Genomic DNA, 22,918 nt, shown 5'->3' on the forward strand with positions numbered 1-22,918 from the left:
AGTTCTTTCTGGTGTTTCTGAGAACTCTGTGCGTGACATTTTGTTTTTTTAATTTCTACATACAATAATGCAACTTACATTTTTTTCTGTGGGAAGGAAAAATATAGATGAAAGCTTAATGTTTAAAATCAGTGCTGAGTGGTCCGTAGTTCTTTCTGGTGTTTCTGAGATCTCTTTGCGTGACATTTTTTTTTTTAATTTCTACATATAATAATGCAACTTACTACACTTTTGTTTTCTGTGGGAAGGAAAAATATACCTGAAAGCTTAATTTTTAAAATCAGTGCTGAGTGGTCCGTAGTTCTTTCTGGTGTTTCTGGGAACCCTGTACGTGACTTTTTTTTATTTCTACATAATAATAATAATGCAACTTACTACACTTCTGTGGGAAGATAATCATTTATTTTATTTCATAATATTAAAAGATTTACAAAATATATTTCATTTCCAATATAATAGTACTTAAAGAAGAGTAGAAATGTAACATTCTTTACAACCAGAATGTCTGTTATAATAATTATAGATTGACAAATCGAACTGAAACCCTGACCGAGTTACTACGTGAGCGCTGGCTGTCTTGGGGAGGAGCAAGTGAGAAAGCACGGGAGGAAGGGAGAGAGCACTATGCACTGTACTTGCAGGTCCACTCACAGTTTGTCAAACCTGCTAACAAAAGCATTAAAAGATTGACTAGTTGTCTGCAATGCTAGCATAATGGAACCTTCCTAGTCGACAGTCGAGGCAAAAATGAAGAATCCGTTATTGTGGTAATACTGGAGAGTGGTTCTTCTATTGGCCGCGATGCCCACACACACACCCTCTCAGATATTTACGTGGTGATCGGTGACTGAATGACGAGCGAGGGAGAGAGAAGAAAGAAAGAGAGAGATTCCAGAAGTTGGCGTGTTTTACGGGGTTTCACTTGAAGTTAAGTGTATACTTTGAAGTAGATAACATTTAAGAAAGATGCAACCAACTTTAGTAATAGAATCGGTTGCTTCCTGATTTTTTCTTATTTCGATCCTTCATTATTTTTATCTTTTCCTGACGATTTTCGCTTTAGAGTTCTGTACATTATGAACATCTAATTAATACCCAGCGGGTGTCAAAGAAGGCTTTATTTTGAAGAGATAAGATAAGAGTTTGTTTATTGATTAGGGTTTCTCAGATGCCGCTCCAGTCACAAGAAGCGGTAACATGTATGTTTACTAATGATGCGTTAGGAATTGAAGGTTTTTTTAAAAAAAAGAACTGTAGTAAAAAAAATGCAAATTTGAGATATTAAGCATGTGGTGAACGTATTGTAGCGCCATCTATTGAATTAGTGGTTAGTGGAAAAAAAAAACACCATAGTCCTATGTTATAGGAGTGGAAATTTTCAGTGGTTTTCATAAAACAACTGTAGTCAAAAAATGTTTTTGTGAACACAGTCATTGTCCAGGACGATGGTAGCATTTACAAATGGCTCATTCATATCATCTTCAAACATTTAATCCATACAATTTTTAACTGTATTAGACTGGTGGTACTGCTTCTTATGTACGCGGCACAACCACCTCAGCACGTAAATTGTTGTATTAGTTATGGAGTCATATTTAGGTGCAGAAGTAACCCCATTGAAGAAACGTAAGCAACAAAAGGGAAAGAAACAAGATATAATAAAGAAAAAGATCAGCCACAACAGAGAATATTTTCTTAAAACAACTGTTGTCCACAGTTACCTACATTTACACATGTATTTCTATGAGGCAATTTCAATTATATGTAGGCCTACTTCCGTTTTCCCAAGTTTCTAAAATATCTTAAGAAATGGCACGATGAATTTCATACTTGAAGTGTCAACAACACAATGCCAGATAGTCATTTGTTTCTCCTGAAAATGTATGTTTTTGGACTATGGTTGTTTTTCCAAAAAATCTTTCAGTTGTCCTAATTGAAATTCTCATATCTACTCCACGTGGAATTAAACCAGTGTTGTCGTATCTGAGTTGATTGATGACGACAAAAAAGATTAGTAACTTCAATTTCAATTTTAATTAAAAGTAATGTTACAGCTTAAAATGTATTCACTGTGAATGGTGGTGGTAGAAATCAATGCATTTATGTCGGTATAAAAATAATAAATTGTAACCAGGAATTATCTTTGGAATTAAAATGCGACAACACCCTTGACATTGCAAGTATTGATTGATGTGTGTAAAAAAAGATATATCCAACACAATGTCTCCCGTCTGGATATTAATTGGACGCGCCGACTATACACAATTTATTTTTTTGATTTCTAAGAGCGCGTTACATGACATCATATAGTCTTGTAGAATTTCTCCTGAGACGACTGTTTGTTTGTCAGAATTATTTGCTTTGGATATGGTATATCAAGTGAATCGGAGCAGTCTTGAGTATTTTCAGAATAAGAACATTTCTTATTTCAGTTGTGCAACAAATCTAATCTTACGTGCTATGCTTTGTTGATCTCAGCCAAGACGAAGAAATATCCAACCAGCTGGAATATGTTTTCGCGTTGTGAATGGATTATAAGGTTATGAAATGAGATTTATTTACAATATGCTGTCTTCAGCTTAAATGCCACAGGGACAGAATTTAATTTGAAAATATCTACAGAGAAAACGAAAGTCATACCTTCGAGGTAAATGTGCCTTTAAGAACAAACAAAACAATAACAAATCAGTAAAGCAGGCAAATCAATATAACTACCTTGGACGTATAATGAAAATGTAAGTGTTGCATACTCAAAATTTCCAAAATTTTAGCATCATATATAAATGCAAAAAAGGAAACTATATTGAAGTTTTCTAAGAGCAATGGCTGTACCAACACTGATCTACCCATCAGAAACATGGACTTTAACAAAAAAAATATATAATGAAGTCGCTTGAATGAAAATTTTAAGGCTGATAGCAGGATACAGACTGCTAGATTGCAAATAAAACTTATACATGAAAAGAATTAAATATTCTTATTCTTCTGGAAATAACAGAAAATTGTACACAAAAATGACGTTATAGTACCAATACGTTTACCATAAATACCGGTAGCCCTACTCTATAAATAAACCGAAAAGAAGGTGAACTGCTGGACGACCAAGGAGGAGATGTGACCAGTTTTAAGCAATGTTAAGCTTCGTTGATGTGGAGCCGGACGATGATGATGATGATGATGATGATGAAATAAGGTCTAATTACAAATAGACTCTACATTTTATTTACATAGGTAGACTATATATTTAATGTTAAAAATTAACAATTCTTCTTACTTTCCTCACTCTAATGAAGTTAAGCCATACTCGCTCTATTGCGGTATGGTACTACTGTAACGTTCTTGTACACATATTTCGCGCCCTCGCCGGGGGCCAGTGCTCTAATAAGTGTCCCTGAGTGGGAATCGGTTTCACCCGTTTATCGACTTAAATTACAAATTGTCGGCACACTGACACGACAACAAATGCAGAAGCTGTGAGCCAAGAGATTGCCAGCTGTCGGTGAGACCCACTGCCGTCCAGACTGCAGAAATCCAGGTTGCATTGGCTGGCGACGTTGGCGAATTTGTCCTTAATGTAAGACCAGCTGCATAAGCCCACGTTGCAGCCCTCGTAGCGCACTAAATGTTCCCCCAAGTAGAATATCACACGATGCATTTCTTCCATCTCACACCTGCAACAGAAGATGAGAAGTATTGCACACTGTCGTTCTTTAAGCTAAGCAAGTCTGCAAGTAGGTCACAGACAGAAACCCCCACATCGCCCGGGAAACCTGTGGACTTTCGGTAACGAAAACATATCTGTAACTGTATGGAAACCAAGGACTGTATTGAAGAACGTCACTCCAACTTCACTTCGTCTTGACTTCAACTCAGAAGTTAGGTAATATAAAGCAAAGTCCTGGATCCGTATTCAGAGACGATACTTACACTTCCCTTGACAAAGTCAAAGGTACTAAGTAAAAAGCAAGTGAACATGGCTGCTCAACACGAAGAGTGGGGCTACATTTGGTTTCAAATCTAATATTTTTAAAAACGTCCACTGAAAGGGAAAGAATTGCAGATGAAGGTGTAGGCCTACATCAAAGAACTTGATTACAAAAATATGAAGACTTGGTGGAAAATAGCCTAATGTTTAATAAAGTATATTATTTTAACAATATGTCTTTTTTTCTAAGCAAAAAAATCATAGTCCATTGTAGATAATATGTTACAAAATCTTTTATATTATATAAACATTTACAGGTTAACCATTTTTAAAAAATCAGATCTTCCTTCTTTAATTTTCTACATTAAAATAATAATAGTATTAACAATAATAATGATGGTGGTGGTAGTGGTGGTGGTAAAGTAAGGTGCCGGATGTGTATTCAGAGACAATTATTATTACTGTTATTATTACTTATTATTATTATTATTATTATTATTATTATTATTATTATTATTATTATTATTATTATTATTATTATTTACAGGTGAACCATTTAAAAAAAATCAGCTCTTCCGTCTACATTGATTTTAAGATTATAATAATAATAATAATAATAATAATAATAATAATAATAATATAGCAGTAATGAGAATAATTTAAGGTACTATTTATAGGCGGAGAGAGAACCGTTTCCTTTGGAGGGGGGGGGGCAAAGGAAAACCATAGAATCCCAATATAACGAGAAGATGGGAGACATCATTTATCTCCTCCCTCGTTATAGCTTGACCTTGGTACAATATATCGGAATATGATCATTTAATAAAGGTATTGTAAAATAAAGTAAAACTGTAACAAAATATACAGACAATTTTACTTTCCCCCCCCCTCTTGTACATAGGAGGAACCCGAAGGCTTACACTACAGCCTGAGGCTTATTGTGCTTACCACTCCTATTCTGTGAATGATTGGGTAGCCGAACGGCTGGGCTCTTGTACAAGTACAGCCGTGAACTTAACCCGGGCTATTGTATGGATTATGATGATATGTGAATTAATGATGGCACAATGAGTTCGAGGTCCAAACTGAAAATTACCCAGCAATTCTGCTTCAGTTGTTTGAGGAAAAACCTCGGAAAACCCGCAACCAAGTAACTTTCCCCAACCAGGATTTGAACCTGAGCCCGCTCGTTTCATGGCCAGACGTGCTAACCATGACTCCACAGCGGGTGGACCAATTTTACATTTACTCTATCTGTTTATTTAAAAAAGCAAGATGTCATATGAAATGTAAATTCTAATTATTTTACTTAATCTCGTCTTTAAGTTTACACATTATACCAGGATCACTTTTCTTTTTTCTGCATTGTTGTGCAGTATGTTACTCACATTTCTCCAAGTGGCTGCTTGAACACCTGCAGAGTTCTAACACATCAGCACAAAAAAAAACATTACAGTGCTTTCATTCCTCAAATGAGGTATATAAATTCTTACACATTCAGAAATTTAAAATAAATATTATAGTCCAGACACATGGTCTGAAGTCATTAATTCGTCAATTTAAGCACAGAAACTTAATCATAAACAAAAGCAAGAAAAATCGTTTGAATTCAATATATAACGTTAATAGAAAAGAAAAAGAATTCGGCCAAGTTTGGGGGGACAGTGCCCCCATGCCCCCTCCCATAACTCCGCCTATGCTAGCCTACCTGCTTAACTTAGGAATAAACTGATGAAACTAGAGATAAGATTGAGATTATGATTACATAGGCATAGCTTAAGAATAAAGAAACAAATAGTATGATACAATGTAGAATCTATGAATTTTTGGAAATTGTCATATTCTAAATCTATTTCGGCCCTTAAACTTAACTTTATCGCAGTAAACAAATCTCATTAGTTGTTGTTCAAGCAAATTATAGCGCTAAGCAAGATATAAAGTTGGTCTTCACGTATATCGAATCTTACTAGCTTTAGGCTAAGCTACGACTAAAGTGTAATTTAAGTTGTGACTCTGAATACAAATTTTGCATTGTGCATCTACTAAAGTCGGATGTAAGTGAAAGTGAAGTTCAAGTGACGTTCCTGAATACGGCCATAAGAGTACTGAGAGTACTGTGAAGTCATGTGCGATTCAGGTTGAAATCAACAATGTTTAATGTCAAGTTGTGAATTGCAGGCATCATTTTCAATCGTGATCACTGCCAAGAGTACGATACACATCCAATATCAATTATTGAATGAATATGAAAATGGTTAGATTTTGTGCTAATAGAAGAAAAGTGAGATGAAATTATAAATTTCTTTCCCGATTCAAGTCGTGTGATTTGTATCATTGTAGAATAACTGAAGAAACATCAGGAGATTGACTTTTCTTATATCTTAAGAACTTCATTTAAGGAAGTGTCAGTTGTGTCTAGGTGCATTTAGATAGTATTATTTATAAAATCAGTTTAAAATTGAAAGCACGCTGTTACACTTACTTGAAGAACACAGCTGCCAGGTTGGATGCAAAAGGTGCAATATCGGATGTCTTCCACTTGCGATTCCTCATACTGTTGTAATTGGAGTGGGTCAGGTGCTCGGAGTCCTTGGCAATGCCGAGCTGTGCAAGGGTCATCTGTATTGCTGAGGAATGCGTGAAGTAAAATATGCCTGCAGGCTGTATGTTGTCTCTATGGTTTCTGTCTTCCAATTGGCTGAAACATGTCATACGAATCCACAGGTAGAGAAGCCCATACCGTACTAATACATGCGGAAAGCTTAGAAGTATGATGGAATCTAGTGCAAAGGCATGATGAAGAAGGAACGTGAAACACCGTTGTACCTCGGGGAATAGCGCATTTCCTATTGAACCGTATGGGTTCGAATCTATCCTGGATTGATTACCTGGTTGGGTTTTACCCAAGGTTTTCCCCAAATGTGAAAACGGATGGCAGGTACGGGTTTAACGAATCGGCTTCTTTTACATACAAATTCGTCCCCAACAGGAACATGATTCGGCCCCAGTCATCCGAGCAGAAAGATGTTATTTTCCATTTGAAAATAAATTCGTCTCCAACAGGAACATAAATTCAGCCCCAGCCCTCCAGGCAGAAATACTTTCCTTCCTACTTTAAACAAACTTGGGTCTGTCGACATTGTTGTTGTCAGTATGGTTAAGTTGTTTCGTAGGCCTACGAGTATAGATAGAGGAACGTTGTCAAAGGAGTAAAAATGAGACTGCATCAAAATAATGGTTAAAAATAGTACGAAGTCATCTTAATTCAGGGAGTTCTTTAAAAGCTACAGCGCCAATAAAATCATAACTCGTTATATTTGTTTTATATTTCATAATTTTATGTAAACTAAAATGTGTCTCTTTTTTCCTGGGTTTTCATCCTGTCTCTCCTAACAATTTTAATTCCCATTGAAATGTATGTGTCACAATGAATCTGTTTCAAAACTTTAATTATCTGAAATGTATAAGGATGTGGAGAGTAAAAGAAACCATTAAGCTTAGAATGAAAACTTCTCAATTATTTGAATTCGTCATTGAGAAACAACATAAGTCAGGAATTACTACTTTTCAGAAATTGAAAAAAGAAAAAAAACTTCCTCGTGCTTTTCGATTTTCCTTTAAAAACTTGTAAAAAGTATAAAAGTATAAGTAAAAAGCACTTCACACCCTTTCTTATATAGGCCTACTGTATAAAATAGAGTGTGATTGTGTGCATACTTAAGAGGAAATTGCGTTTCAAAATATTGACTTATGGTATTTCTCAAGTTAATGAATGAGTTTCAGGTAGTACAATAAATACTAAAGAGCTTTTCATCATGTTTGTGAAAGTGTGCACCTGCGGATCATTATTGTAATCCATGGCTTGAACAGTACCTTTGCGATTACTGTTATAGGTGAAATTCATGAACTGCTTAATCTTGAATGATGTTTTTTATCTCTAGGCAAATCACTGCCAAGAGATTTATTGGAGAGAATGTTTTTTCCTGTAGTTTCTATCCCCCCATTCTTTGAAATCAATGATATCATCTGAATCAGGCAACACAACAAGAAAAGGGTTCTTATTATTCACCGAACTGTTTTATAGTGTATATTCTATTATATCGTTTACTTTTCCTCTTTACTACTGCAAAATCTCTATCGCAGGGCAAGAAGGAGTATTCATTAACAAGAAAGTACTGATTTATTGTTGTAAATATTCCTAATGTGACAAGGACATTCACAGTGTGATTTTTATTTTGGACTACACACTCATTTGAAAAAAAATGTGCAAATATTCATTATCATTCATACTGAAGGTCTTCTAAAGATAGTTCAGAATATATGTGCACACCTCATTAAGACTCTTGGTTGCTACACCCTCATGGTAAATAGAAAACACAACATTGTCATCTTTTAGGTTGTGAATACAAAATATAATCACAGTCAGCTGGCGAAGGTAGAAAGTGTCCTCAATAGGTATGATGAGTAGTTGCAAATTTTTCACATAATCAATAAAAAATTCTCTACTTCCTCATTAGATTTTGTCTGGACCCTTACTTCATCAATTCTACTAAAACATTTTTAGTACAGCGAAGATGAATTATTTTCTTTCCAACATGCTCATTGTCTTTGCTGTGTCTATAAGAATATGATTTTTAATTTAATAGAAAGTTCTTCACATGTGGAGCATGTGTCCATCTAGGGACGACTTGTCGATAGTTTTGTAATTACAGCAACTTCTGACACATCCATTTCACAAACAATATTTGCAAACTTTTCTAAGCTGCACCAAATCACATGCAAACTATAATGAAATATTCTCAATTAGATTATTTTGAAGCCATGTAGAAACAAATATAGGAAGTGATCAGTTGTTTGTCATAGTTTACTAGAGAAACAACACAAGTCACTGACTTATGTTGTTACTCAAAGAAATACAAAAATCTATGCCTTACAAAACAGCCTGACTTACGTGATTATTGCAGAAACGGTGCATATATTACTGTAGGATATGAATATATTTTTAACTCAATTTTGTTCACAAAGTGACTTACGTTGTTTCTCAAATGACCAATTTATTTGTAGTGTGGACGGAGCGTTCTGTAAAAACGACCCACATTAGTACATAGTAAAAAAAAATGCTCAACACGTTAATTATTTGGCACCCTTGAAATAAAGTTGTCAGTAAAACTGTTACCCACTCAATCTGTGTTTAACAGTGATAATTCATAGAAACTCTTCAGGAAGTTGGTAATTAGAAAATCTCTTGGTCGTCTGTAATACAAGTCTTCAATCTTCTTCTACCAGTTCAGAGGTAGATGAAAGCGACATAATTTTAATATAGTTATGGGCCAAACGCAGGAACGCCAACATGGTCACAGTGATGTATCTTGAAGTGAGCAGGACACTAAAAGATTCGTACCCAGTATGAGTAAACTCTTGTTCTTATATCATGATTTAACTCTTCTTCCTAACCATCTCTGATTTCGATACGTAAACAGCTCCCGGACGGGGCCGAATTCATTTATCACTTCTTCTTAATCACCTCTTATATAGCGTAACTTAGATATACGTAAATAACTCCCGATCGGGGCCGAATTCATGTATTCGTTCCTAACCACCTCTGAAGGGGAAGAATTCGTTAGTAGCCTCCAGGTAATACCATGACGAGTGCTCGGGCTCATATCTCCCAAACAGCATCTCGCCGTTATCAATTCCATCGACACTAGAAAAGCTGGTAGATGATATAACGTTTTGGTGTATAGTTTGGCAGGAAGTTTTTTTATAATTATTACTGCTTTATTATTATTATTATTATTATTATTATTATTATTATTATTATTATTATTATTATTATTACTTTTTGAAACGGCAGGGACCTTAACTTTGCCGTTATTCGCCACGAATCTAAGAGCTAGTTCCGAGAAAAGTAGACCACTTAATTCGTCACAGACTGTCCAGAGCGCACAAGTGTTTACATTAAACTCGTAATGAATTATAATTATGATGGAGAATAATTTGTTGTGATGTCAAAGGCGAATCGCAGTGCCCGAAGAAAACCGCTGTGTTGCCTGGATCACGGGTTTACCCAACACAAATTATAAATTCAGCGTGAATCAACCGGGATTTGAACCCGGGCCACTTGATTTATGAGCCCAGGGTGCTAACACTTGGCCATGGGAGCGCTTCCGATTCATTAAATAGAAACATTGACTTGTATTATTTTGCTTAATAAAAGATAATGATTAGCCTATAGAATCCCATTAGCACAAGAGCCTCCTGCATGCGGAGGGCTAGCTTTCTTTGTTGCTTGCCACGGAAGCTACTCCTGTCAAGACTTAGATGTATTCGCTTTTCTTTTAACTAAGTCTAAGTCCTCTCATCATTGTTATTACCCTCTAGTGTATATTTTAAACTGTCCACCTTTCTTCCAGTTCTCTCCAGGATGTTCTGCATTTAGCTGCTCGGGTCCACTGTCCATCTGCCTCCTTCTTGAAGACCGCCAAATGCCCGCGTCATCTGTCAATGTTCCTCTTTTCCATTCTTGGGTCCCACGTTTTTGTCTGCGTCCACCTCGTCAGGTGAAGTCTGCAAACGTGGCCACCTCACTTCCACTTCAGTCGTTGTGCTGTCGTCACCACGACAGTCATACCCGACCTCTTCCTTATGTCGGTGCTTCGTATTCCATCCCTCAGGGCGACGTTTGTGATAAAGCGATCCATTTTCTTTTGACATTTTGAGGCATTGTCTTTCTGTTAGCGATTATGTTTGGCAACCGTATAGAAGAACAAGAATTACACATTTTTCCAGCACTTCTTTTTTCGTTGTCAGGGTATGGTATTCGTCAGTCACAATACATTTTAAATTCCAAAATTTCTATGAAACCAGGGCTATGCTCCTATTTGTTGTGAAAGGATACTGTCTGTCCAAGATACCTGTATTCTGTAACCTGCTTAATAATAGATCAAGTAATTCCATTAATGAAATCTTTGAGAATTGGAGTAAAATTATTTCTTTCTTACTCCGCTTAACCTTCCTTCTTTTGCTCTACTTGCGACTGCGAGTAGGAGAGGGAGATTCACCTGATCATATACTAGACATCTCCGAAATGCAGGCCTTCCCGGTCATGGGATCGGCATGACGCAGTCACCGCAGAGGCATCACAGGACAATCAAAAAACAACGGACGAATACCCAGTTTCGTGAACGGAAGATGAATTTCTTCCACTACCCACACCAGGCATTGAATCTCGGATCACCTAGTTCGGAAGCGGACACGCTATCCACATAGCCATAGCGGCGGATTGGAGTAAAATTAAGTAACAAAATTAATATAGCTACATAGTATTGTTTTCGAGTTATATTCATAAACGAATAATGCTTTTTTTTCGTTGTTAACTCTATAGCATCAATTAGTGCTTTATGGTTGTGCTAACTTATGGAGTTACTCGTACTTGTCAACAATGTGACGCAGAATCTTGTGTTCAGGTTCCTCCCCATCGACAGTCCTGATGTATTGTATATAATGCATTCTGATTAAGATTTCTGTTGTTAAAAAAGCCAGTGATAAAAGATAAATGGTGATTTCAGACATACGATGCAGTATAAATAACAAGGACGTCCATATCAGAAAAACCTTACCTGAAGTGATTTATCATGTCCCTGACTGTGGTGCAGCCCAATTTTATGTTAATGTCGTTTCCATAACCGGCATGGTAGTAGTACTCGAGATCCTCTCTGTATTCCAACAGCTGTAACAAGAAAACTATAAGAAGTACGCTATATGTTTGATATGGCAAAATATGTTTATTTTGGAATATACGTAGAATGCTCTGCAATACTTTATAGAACACAATTACGTATCACTTGTATAAACTTCCCTAAACATAAGTAGCCCGCGCTTGTCAGCGGAAAGCAAGAAGTAAGCAGGTTCCGTGAGTTCAAACCACTGGATGACGGTGTATAAACAAGACAAAATTAATTCAGTGTATTCATTCCTACGTTTACATGAGTCTGAAAATGCCGGTGTAATCCTAGCTATCGTAGCCAATTATTCTTCTGTTGTATACAGATTATTTGATTTCCTTGTGTTAAATGTTACATTACCTCGTTAACATGTTTCAGCCTGCTATTGGCCATCTTCAGAATTGGTTGTTGTTGGTCTTGGCGCCTTTTGTTTGTGTTTCCTGTGGGGGTGTGTTTGTGTAGCGTAATGTGGAGTCAGAGAGTGTGTGTGTTCTGAAATTGAGTTGTGTGTTGAGAATTTCATATTCATACACTTTTTCTCTTGAATGCCACCTCTCCTCGATAAAAATCACACGGATTTAAATCCGGCGATCTCACAGGCCACAGTCCTCTGCTAATTGTCATCATCGAAAACGTCTCTTATTGCATTGAATTAACTTTTATGACTGTTCTAATCGTGTTTCAATGTCGTATAATTTTTCTTTTGTTAAAACCGTGTGCTGACGATTTTATTTAATTTTTTCATTCAGGAAATTTCTATTCGTCGCAATTTCTTAAAAAGATTTTGAATTCTTTTTTTCTGTACTTGGCACTGGATGCCCGTGAAACTTCCTTTTACACTTTTTATAGCTTTTAATACTTCACGTAAGTCGCAAATATATTACACTATTTTAAACTATAATGAACCATATTGTACGGTACGATATTGCATAACTACAGAGACTGACGACTTCTAATACGCCTCACTGCTAGTTCATGTCACACACTCGTGATGGTATGATTCACCGCTTGTCATAACGCCCGTAAACTGGTCAAAGATACCTCTCCTCGCGCCAACAGAAACAAACAGGAGACAGAGATACTGGAGCGACTTATAAATTGAGAATTCTGTACTCTGAATCAAATTATAATTTTATTTCTGATACAGTTTAAACTTAATAAATTGCTAATTTACAAGTATGCAGAAACAATTCTCAGTCGGACTTTGAATTTTATTTTGTATGTACAGACCGATTATTTAGTCCTGACAGCTGAACGACGCAAAAGAGGGGAAGTAGTAAGAGTATGGGGAGAATTCCGGAGTGGAGATATGGGCGAGCGGTCGGTAAAGGAATGCAGTACAGCTTAACTGTACTGGAAACACAATGATATACCGCATGCGTGACATCCGATCGCTCTGACTGCAGGCGACAGACTAACCTGAACATCCCTTGGCGTAACTTAATGGACTCGCCTGATCCAGGTGCACATTGTCAGCGACTGTCAGTACTAAATAATCGTACTTTAGTTTAAAATTAGTTTGCCTAAATTAATGTTTATACAATATTATAGTTTAAAATCACTTACTTGGAGTTCCTCTTTAGAGAAAGCTGCACACCATGGTGAAGTGCTCCGTATGTTCCAAGCTTTGTCAAATCGACACATATCATACATCTGGTCCATTTGTACTGTAACAATGTAGTATAATTTTATTAGCATGAAAGAAAACCATAATTTTATTTAGGCCTATATTTTTCAAATTGTGTTACTTTTATCGTCTATGTATACTAATAATACATCTGTAACCAAAATTTTTCTGGTCATTTTCGCTTTTCCAAAAATAATTGGCGTTAACATGTATAATTAACCATTCTGAGACCGAAAATCGCTTTTTTGAAATTTTTGTTTGTATGTCTGCCTGGATGGTTGTTACCTTTTCACGCGATAATGGCTGAACTGATTTCTGTGAAAATTGGAATATAAATTAAGTTCGTTCTAACTTAGATTTTAGGCTATAAGGCATTCAAAATACTTTATTTAAAAGGGGGGTTATAAGGGAGCCTGAATTAAATCGAAATATCTCGCTTATTATCGATTTTCATGAAAAATGTTACATAACAAAACGTATTAAAAAGTGCATTCGTAAGTTTCGTCGAAAATATCCAGAATCTCGAACTCTCAAATTATAAATGGATCTATTTCACTGTAGTCATAATAACAGCACTTACCGTAAGTCAACTTGTAGGAAAAGCCGAGTCTCTCGGAAACATTTTGAACAAGTGCTTGCATGAGTGGTCCCATCTCGAACAGATGCTTTTCCTCCAAAGTGCGGTTGTTGTTCCCCACTTCCTTCTTCCACTTCGGACAGCTGTCATACGGCTGCATATGGAAAGACATGCTGCGTGAGATTTTACAATTAAACAAAAGCCATGATAGTGAATAACGTGAAATGGCGACTTTACATCATATAAGTGTTTAACCTGTAAACTATTACTAAACTAAATTTGTAGTATTTGTCAGCAGCCACTCGGATAGCGGGTACCACGAATCCTCAGATATCCATCAGAACCTTCAATCACATGTTGGCACGGGATCATAATGTATGTAGGCCTATACTAAGAAAAAAGTTACTGAATAAATTTCCCACTGTTTCCCAGAGAGAAATGTACACAATTTGCAGTGCATATAAAGGTATGCCCTTCGGATGCGATGAATACGCATGGGGAGCGTCATGGAAGTAAAGTTCCATACTTACGACCTCGGCACAAAAAATATAAATATATGGAAATACTACAAGAAGGTACTCGAATAAGAAAATTCTGGTAATATATGATAGAGACATAGAACCTACTTGACGTCGAACCAAAAATGACGTCTAGAACAGTTCTAGAACTCTATATCCTGGCAGACCACAATTCATTACAATGATATAATGTCTAGAGAATAAATACAGGCGCATAAGAGTATTTCACTTTTCACTGTCCTTACTCCCGTCCTAAGCTTCCCTCAACCCTATCCTCCAAATGTCTCTGAAGGGCTGAATACTAAATAATTTTCACCACTCATACTATTTGCACTACACTGAAAATAACGACAAGCATAATTCTAATTGCAAGGAATGTCAGGTCAAAATTTACCTTGGGACCGAGCGAGAACTCCTGATCATTTACTTATGGATGTGTTCATGGTACTTTAGTGAGGTTAATATGGGCAATTCCGCTATATTTCTTCTTCGCTGCACTCTTTATACACTAATCAAAATAAGAAAGTTATCATAATTTTAAATGAACATATTTTCATACTATATAAAATTTGTACAAACATATTTAAGGAAAAAAAGTCCTAAAACTTTTGACATAATCAAAATAATGCAGAATTTGGAAGGGAACTCTTTTTCTTCGTGCTAAGGAAGATGTAATACTGAAGTGGTTCTTGGTAAATGAAAATGAATAGCTTCGTTTTCTGACGTTTTTCTAAGTACCAGTACTTTTCTCTCCTCTTGCTTCTGTTACAGTTGCATAGCGTCTCGGCGTACTTCTTATCATCCTTTGAATCGGTTTGTTGCCATTCCGCTACTAGGGGTTCTTGTAATTGCTGTAGCGTTTGTGAATGATGTGGACTCCTCCGAACTTGCCTGTTAAGATAATGCCATGTGTTTTATCTTATTGAGATCGGGGCTACATGGTGGACACTCCGGAATGTTGATATGATATCGCTAAAAAAAATCCGCACAGGTGTAGCAACATGGGCACAAACATGATTGTGCATAAGAGTGAATTCTTCGCCAAGATATTCTGCCAAAAGACGTACATTTTGATCCGGAATTTTGTATCTCGTAATTGTTAAGACCTCTGTTTTTTTATCCTCTGGACCACTAGTAAAGATACCTTAGTTTCATTACAGAACATTACCTTTCTCCAATATCTTAACTATCAATGTCTGTGTTGTTTAGTAAAATGCTTTTGCAATTGTGTGTCAGTACTTTGTTCTGTCTTCTGCACCGATACTGATTTTTATGAAGCTTATTGTAAGGTGACCATATTCTTCAGAGTCGAAGCTGGGACCAAATAGGTAACTACCGCAAGAACCACCTCTCGGTAATTTTGTCGATCAGGTACATACTATTCTACTCGCGGCCATAACTGCTTCTTGCTTCCTCTATGCTTCTGGACTTACAGAGGCATTAACTTAAAAGCCATGAAAATGAGAACTTTATGAGTTATGGATGGTAAAACTGATTCAATAATGTCATGTTGTATTATTAAATGCAAGAATGGCGTATCTAATATGCTAGGAATTTTACTAGTGACTCATTTTTAATTGAAATGCGCTAATGTCCTAACTCTGCCTATGTTCGTAACTACTCACTAGTGTTGGAAGCTAAACAGTTTCATTTACAATCTCAAATCATTGGTAACTTCATTTGATTTGGGAAAACCGGAGCATCGAAGTGTCCCGGCCGAACCTGGAGGGGACAAAGGGACATGACTCTGAAAACCGGAACTGTCGCTGCCAAATCGGAACGTCTGGTCACCTTACCTATTTCGAATTCTTTGATCACTTACACTTCGCCAGCAGGTTCTGCTGCAATTCAAGTGCGATTTCTTTCTACAAGAATGTGAAGATAGAGATCCTCTTTCTTAGTCGACCTTATCCTCGTTTCTTTGAACAGTCTGCCTTTCATTGTATCGTTTCCATAACATGGAAATGGCGTTTTAGCACGAAGTGCCTCGCTGCATATCGCTGCGAGTGATTTTCTTGATGAATTGTTAAGTAACAGCACGACTGGCTTCCTCTACTGTCAACCGTCATTTGCGCTGTTCCCGTCTTGCCTCGGCTATGCAACCCTGTATTGTGTACTTATAGACTACGCTGCTCATAATGTGAAAAGTCTACAAATGCAGGAATCATTTAAATGTAACATAAAGCAAATAAAGCCAGTTTGTCATTGGAAAGAAAGTGTTACAATATAAACATTATTTTGTACATGACAAGTATCAATATTAGCGACAGCTTCTTTTATTTTGAAGAGTGTAACTTGCTCAGCTTCATTTTTTGCCCATCCAAACGTTTCCTTCAAAATTAAGAATGCTGGCGTCGCTACTGCTTTGTTGATAACACTTCAAAACAAATAATATTTTAATAATTTAGTGTACGTCGCACAACTACATCTTAAAAACAAAATTATCTATTTTATATACTATATTACGGCTAGCCAGTATTGGAGATGGGATAGATTGTACCCCCTGTTAGATATCTTCTTCCTACAAATGACAGCATCCTGTTTCTCTTCTACTTACTGGAGGAGGTAATAATCAGAATCGCTGTATCTTATATGTATGAGTATGTTTGTGTATATTGTACTTCTGTGCATCGAGAAAGTAAACTGATGATTCCTTTATTTGCGCACAAATATCCAACTTGCCTTACCTTAATCAGAGTATCATTCTGCAAAGGTTGAGGGAAGTTGACACCAGAGCTGCTCCCGAACAAACCGTCCGCAAATGCAGTAGCACTGGCCTTCGTTCGTTGGCTGTCCGTAAAACGGAACTGAAACAACCAACATAATTTCGTAAAGAAGTCGACTTCTGGAACAAATATTCAGAAAAAGTCGCCCATATTTAGACTAAATTATAGTATGTTCTTTAATTATTTTTGCTTAAGACGATATGCAATATATAAACAATTGAATATTCTTTCATATTTAAATATAAAAATATAGGGATGCCATTTTAAATTTCAAACTGGCGGTGGCTGGGCGTGGGGAGTGAAATCTAAAATGCAATTAAGTCTGGTTTCAGATTTCCCCCTCAATATCTGAATTGACGTGTTTTTTTGTTTCAATTGAATTCAATTTAAATAAAGTTATTTAGACTGAGAAGTTATGAAATGAAAGTCCTCTATGTATGTATGTATGTATGTATGTATGTATGTATGTATGTATGTATGTATGTATGTATGTATGTATGTTATGTATGTATGTATATATGTATGTATGTATATATATATGTATACAGGGTTTTTCATAAGTAAGGAATAATGCAAATAAAACTAAAATTAATTCTTTTTTTTAACTGCTCGGACACGTCAAATTTAATATTTTGAAAGGAAAATTTTACAAATAAGAAACAAAATTTTCATCCATTATTGTACAGGGTGTGACATGATCGACAACATTTTTAAATGGCAACATATCATTTTTTTTTTCTGAAAGGTTGGTGTCTTATTTAGGTATTCATTTAGTTTCATTTGTTTCATACAAAACGTTTGGTTGCTATGGGAACAGTTTCATTGTTAGCTTGTTTAACGTATTTTGTGTGAAAAAAAACTTTTACCTCTGACATCAGTGTAAAACTACATAAAATGGCCATCTTTTTGCAAACACGAGATGCATTTTTTAAGCAAAGCGTTAATTTCAGAATGTGTTTCCTGGCGTTACTTCGTATCACATTCGTTATTTACATTGTCTGGTTTTTTATTTTGAATTAAATGTCTATATTCACTAATTAAATCCATCAATACCTTCTCATCGGACTTAAAATTACAATTCATTTGCATTATTTTTCAGCATTTAGTATAACACTCGTTTAACATTTAATATAATACCAATTTACATGTACATGAAAACGCAGACTATTATACGATTTATGTTTTATATCATTCCCATTTCTATATAAGTTGTCTGAATTTAATGCTCAATTGGAATTCACATGGATAATAATCTCAACTGGGATATGCAAATCACAGAAACCTGCAGTAAAGTATATTCCATTATCCATGTGCTAAAAAGGGTAAATGTTCATCTTCCCTCTTGCTTAAAAAAGTCCCTTGTGTAGACGCTTATATTTTCCTATTTTGACTATGCTGACATTTTACTGACTGACCTTTCCAGCGACAACAAAACGAAACTTCAACGTGCTCATAATTTGTGTGTACGTTTTGTAAGCATTGTTCGTAAATATGATCATATTACCCCATCTCTGGAAACAATAGATTGGCTTACACTAGATAAGAAAAGAAATTTACATTTACTTCTCCTTCTCTTCGAAATCTTGAATTCTTCTATTCCTTCGTACCTGTCGTCTTGCTTCACTTACCTTTCTTCCCATCACCATCTGAACACACGCTCTCGCCATGAAACAATAATAACAATACCATCCCATCGCACCTCCTCATACTCATCTCTTTCACAATAGCCCTGACAAGACTCTGGAATTCGTTACCTGCTACGTCGAAATAAAATTTAATTCAGACGCAAACTTACTAGGCACTTGGTAAGTAATTGAGATTCGTTCAGACATGATTTCTTGTAAATAGTTCTCTTAATCTATCACAAAATATATCAATATATGGTAATTTCATCACTATAGAATTTTGTTATTCTAGGTTTAATTTGTAATTCAATAAATACAAAAATATTCTTTGTTCTTAATTTCTATGATAAATTGTCTAGCTTTCATTAGTCAGGTAATCTTGTCGTACTTCAATTTGTATTGTAATTGTAATTGTAATTGTAAATTTAATGGTAATTGTAATTTTATTCTTCATATTATAGTTGTAATCCCCTGGTAGAGGGGCAGAGAAGGCCTGATAGCCTTATCTCTACCAGGTTAAATAAATAAATACTAATACTAATTTATAATTTGGACAAAGTTCGTCTAATAGTTTAGGAAAATAATAAGTACATAGATAGAAAAAAACGCTGAAGCATGCATTTTTCACATAATGAACTTACCTATAGGCTATAAACTGTTCCAGTATCACAGTACTTGTTCAATGAAAAAGTAAAAATATCTCACCTCAAACAAGTCTGGGCTGTATGTCTGCTGCAGAAGTGTTGGGAACTTGGTCTTGAAGCGTCGCGCCATGAACTTAAGGTCGTCGTATCCCTGATTGGTAAGCTCACTGGCCTGGCTTGGGAACACTGACAGCGACCAACTTCTCAGGTTGTCTAGATCTTTATGACACAGTCTTCCCTCTAAAACGAGAACATAAAGCAGGAATCACGTCCCTTGATCTCAAACTACATTTATCTGCTACAAATACTAATGCATTTAATTATATTGAAATTCTCTTTAACTTGAGTGCTCTTCCGCTGTTCAGTTCCGGATACATTGCAGCGTATTAGCTCATTAAACCCGCCATAATATTTTCTACTTGCTTCCTGCTTTGTCCGTCGGAGATCTCTACGATTTTACAAGACGTTCTGCAGACCAAGAAGCAACTGACTGTTAATTTTGTTTGTAGCTTTCTCAATCACGAACATGCTCTTTTAAGTATCGTAAATCTACCCTCTATTTTGCTTTACTTGCGAAGGACGAACATGCTTTTTTAAGTATCGTAAATCTACCCTCTACTTTGCTTTACTTCCGAAGGTCGAACATGCTTTTTTTTGTATCGTAAATCTACCCTCTACTTTGCTTTATTTCCGAAGGACGAACATGCTTTTTTAAGTATCGTAAATCTACCCTCTACTTTGCTTTATTTCCGAAGGACGAACATGCTTTTTTAAGTATCGTAAATCTACCCTCTACTTTGCTTTACTTCCGAAGGACGAACATGCTTTCTTAAGTATCGCAAACCTACCCTCTACTTTGCTTTACTTCCGAAGGACGAACATGCTTTTTTAAGTATCGTAAATCTACCCTCTACTTTGCTTTATTTCCGAAGGATGAACATGCTTTTTTAAGTATCGTAAATGTACCCTCTACTTTGCTTTACTTCCGAAGGACGAACATGCTTTTTTAAATATCGTAAATCTACCCTCTACTTTGCTTTACTTCCGAAGGGCGAACATGTTTTTTTTTAAGTATCGTAAATCTACCCTCTACTTTGCTTTACTTCCGAAGGACGAACATGCTTTTTTAAGTATCGTAAATCTACCCTCTACTTTGCTTTACTTCCGAAGGACGAACATGCTTTTTAAATATCGTAAATCTACCCTCTACTTTGCTTTACTTCCGAAGGGCGAACATGTTTTTTTTTAAGTATCGTAAGTCTACCCTCTACTTTGCTTTACTTCCGAAGGACGAACATGCTTTTTTAAGTATCGTAAATCCACACTCTACTTTGCTTTACTTCCGAAGGACGAACATGTTTTTTTTAAGTATCGTAAATCTACCCTCTACTTTGCTTTACATCCGAAGGACGAACATGCTTTTTTAAGTATCGTAAATCTACTCTCTACTTTGCTTTACTTCCGAAGGACGAACATGTATTTTAAGTATCGTAAATCTACCCTCTACTTTGCTTTACTTCCGAAGGACGAACATGCTTTTTTAAGTATCGTAAATCTACCCTCTACTTTGCTTTACTTCCGAAGGGCGAACATGTTTTTTTTAAGTATCGTAAATCTACCCTCTACTTTGCTTTACTTCCGAAGGACGAACATGTTTTTTTTAAGGATCGTAAATCTACCCTCTACTTTGCTTTACTTCCGAAGGACGAACATGCTTTTTTAAGTATCGTAAATCTACTCTCTACTTTGCTTTACTTCCGAAGGACGAACATGTTTTTTTTAAGTATCGTAAATCTACCCTCTACTTTGCTTTACTTCCGAAGGACGAACATGCTTTTTTAAGTATCGTAAATATACCCTCTACTTTGCTTTACTTCCGAAGGAAGTCATCCTAAGCATTTGTACTTCTTTAGTAATTCATCGCTCTGGACCAGGTTCCAACCTCTCCCCCACCAGAAGCAAGCACGGTAGCCACTCTTTAACAGGGAAGAAAGTCTTGTAATTTGTTTATATTTAAATCTTAATTTTTTTTCTTAATGGTTTTTGAGTCATTTATCCAAGCGTCCCCATTTAGTAATGATGAGCCGAATATGTAGTTATTTTTTCTGTCGCCGCTTAGCGTTGTTGTCGATGTACGATGGGTGGTGAAATTCATAGAACTGCATGACGATTAATGACACAATTTGGAATGCCGGTATAAGAAACGGGAATACTTTGCGTTAACCTACCACCGAGCAGTCTTCATTCAAAACAAATTCCACTTTGACCCGCCGGTATTCGAACCCAGATTACCAGCATGGAAAGCCAACGCTATACCTGTTTGGCTAACGGTGCATCATACCTTAATTTCTTGGTAAGTGGGATCTTTAGAATGTCTTTGCTATTAATTCGATATGAAAATCACTAATTAAAAAAACAAAAAATCCCTTGTAATTCATCTTGATTTGGATTGGCAATCACGGCCTTTCGCAGGTAATAGAAATAGTCTTTATATTCATCTTTACACTCTTTATACTCATCTTCCTATACTGTAGAAATACCTCGCCTCTGGAATTCGTTGCCTAATGACGTCAGGGACTGCCGGACTTTATCACAATTCAAAATTAAATTGGAAAATTTTATCTTAGTTAATGTTTTTTAGGTAGTGCTAGAAGTATTGATTTGTGCTTTTTTTTCTTTTTCTTTTTTAATCTAGATTAAAATTGCAAGTTTCTTGTTTATGTTAGTTAATTAGTTAGGATACAATTAATTATGATACTTAATCACTCATTTAAAGTTTGTGTGACTGCAACCTGTGTATATTTTTGTGTGGCTTTACTTTGTTTATAGTGTTTTTTTCTCTCTCTTTATTTCTTGTGTAGCTTTACTTTGTATATATATATATATATATATATATATATATAGTGTATTTTTTTCTGTTTATTTATATTATTGTATTTGTATTCCTGGTGTTGTGGAAGAGAAGGCCTGATGGACTTAACTACACCAGAATAAATAAATAAATAAATAAATAAATAAATAAATAAATAAGTAAATAAATAAGTAAATAAATAGGTAAATAAATAAATAGTGAACCATATATGGGATTTATAGAAACAACAACGTCAACCTTTAGTATGTTGGGAGGGACGGTAAACTGATAATTTTTCAAGAGGGAACCCATGTCCAGAAATTCATGATTTGGGCGCTGTGGGGCGTCGAAGTTTGATCGGATTGTTTTTGGTGTCCTAATTACGTAGTTATGCAACCCATTAGCCATCAGCTTTAGGTGGATGCCCGAACTGTTCTTTAACTTTCCTGCGCATATGCTCTACATCCTTTCATAGTCCTTGGGTAGTTTGTGTTGTATATACCGTACCAGTACACAAGTATCGAAATGACCGACATGCTGCTTGCATACGGCAAAGTTGATGGTAACGGCAGAGCTGCTGCACGATTGTATGATTGTATGAGCTAAATAAGAGGTTAATTTATGGGAGTTTCAGTTACTAATGCTTTTCATTAACAACAAAACTGAAATTAAGTATTACAATGTAGAAGAAAAGGTATTGT

General features: G+C 35.8%; 1 protein-coding gene across 2 annotated transcripts in view; it reads right to left on the minus strand.

Moving 5' to 3' along the window:
• Nucleotides 1-375: 375 nt before the first annotated feature.
• LOC138706194 (multiple inositol polyphosphate phosphatase 1-like) overlaps nucleotides 376-22,918 on the minus strand; it is a 111,186-nt gene continuing 88,643 nt past the window's right edge. For both annotated transcript variants that reach the window (XM_069835214.1, XM_069835215.1), the window contains 7 exons: nucleotides 19,428-19,606; nucleotides 17,059-17,178; nucleotides 13,857-14,007; nucleotides 13,216-13,316; nucleotides 11,545-11,654; nucleotides 6,408-6,623; nucleotides 376-3,671 (listed from right to left, as the gene is read on the minus strand). In XM_069835214.1, the coding sequence (XP_069691315.1) occupies nucleotides 3,425-3,671; nucleotides 6,408-6,623; nucleotides 11,545-11,654; nucleotides 13,216-13,316; nucleotides 13,857-14,007; nucleotides 17,059-17,178; nucleotides 19,428-19,606 (1,124 nt within the window). In that variant the 3' untranslated portion in view covers nucleotides 376-3,424. The remainder of the gene's footprint in view (nucleotides 3,672-6,407; nucleotides 6,624-11,544; nucleotides 11,655-13,215; nucleotides 13,317-13,856; nucleotides 14,008-17,058; nucleotides 17,179-19,427; nucleotides 19,607-22,918) is intronic.

This window comes from Periplaneta americana, chromosome 9 (assembly GCF_040183065.1).
Source record: "Periplaneta americana isolate PAMFEO1 chromosome 9, P.americana_PAMFEO1_priV1, whole genome shotgun sequence".
NCBI classification, from domain to species: Eukaryota; Metazoa; Arthropoda; class Insecta; order Blattodea; family Blattidae; genus Periplaneta; species Periplaneta americana.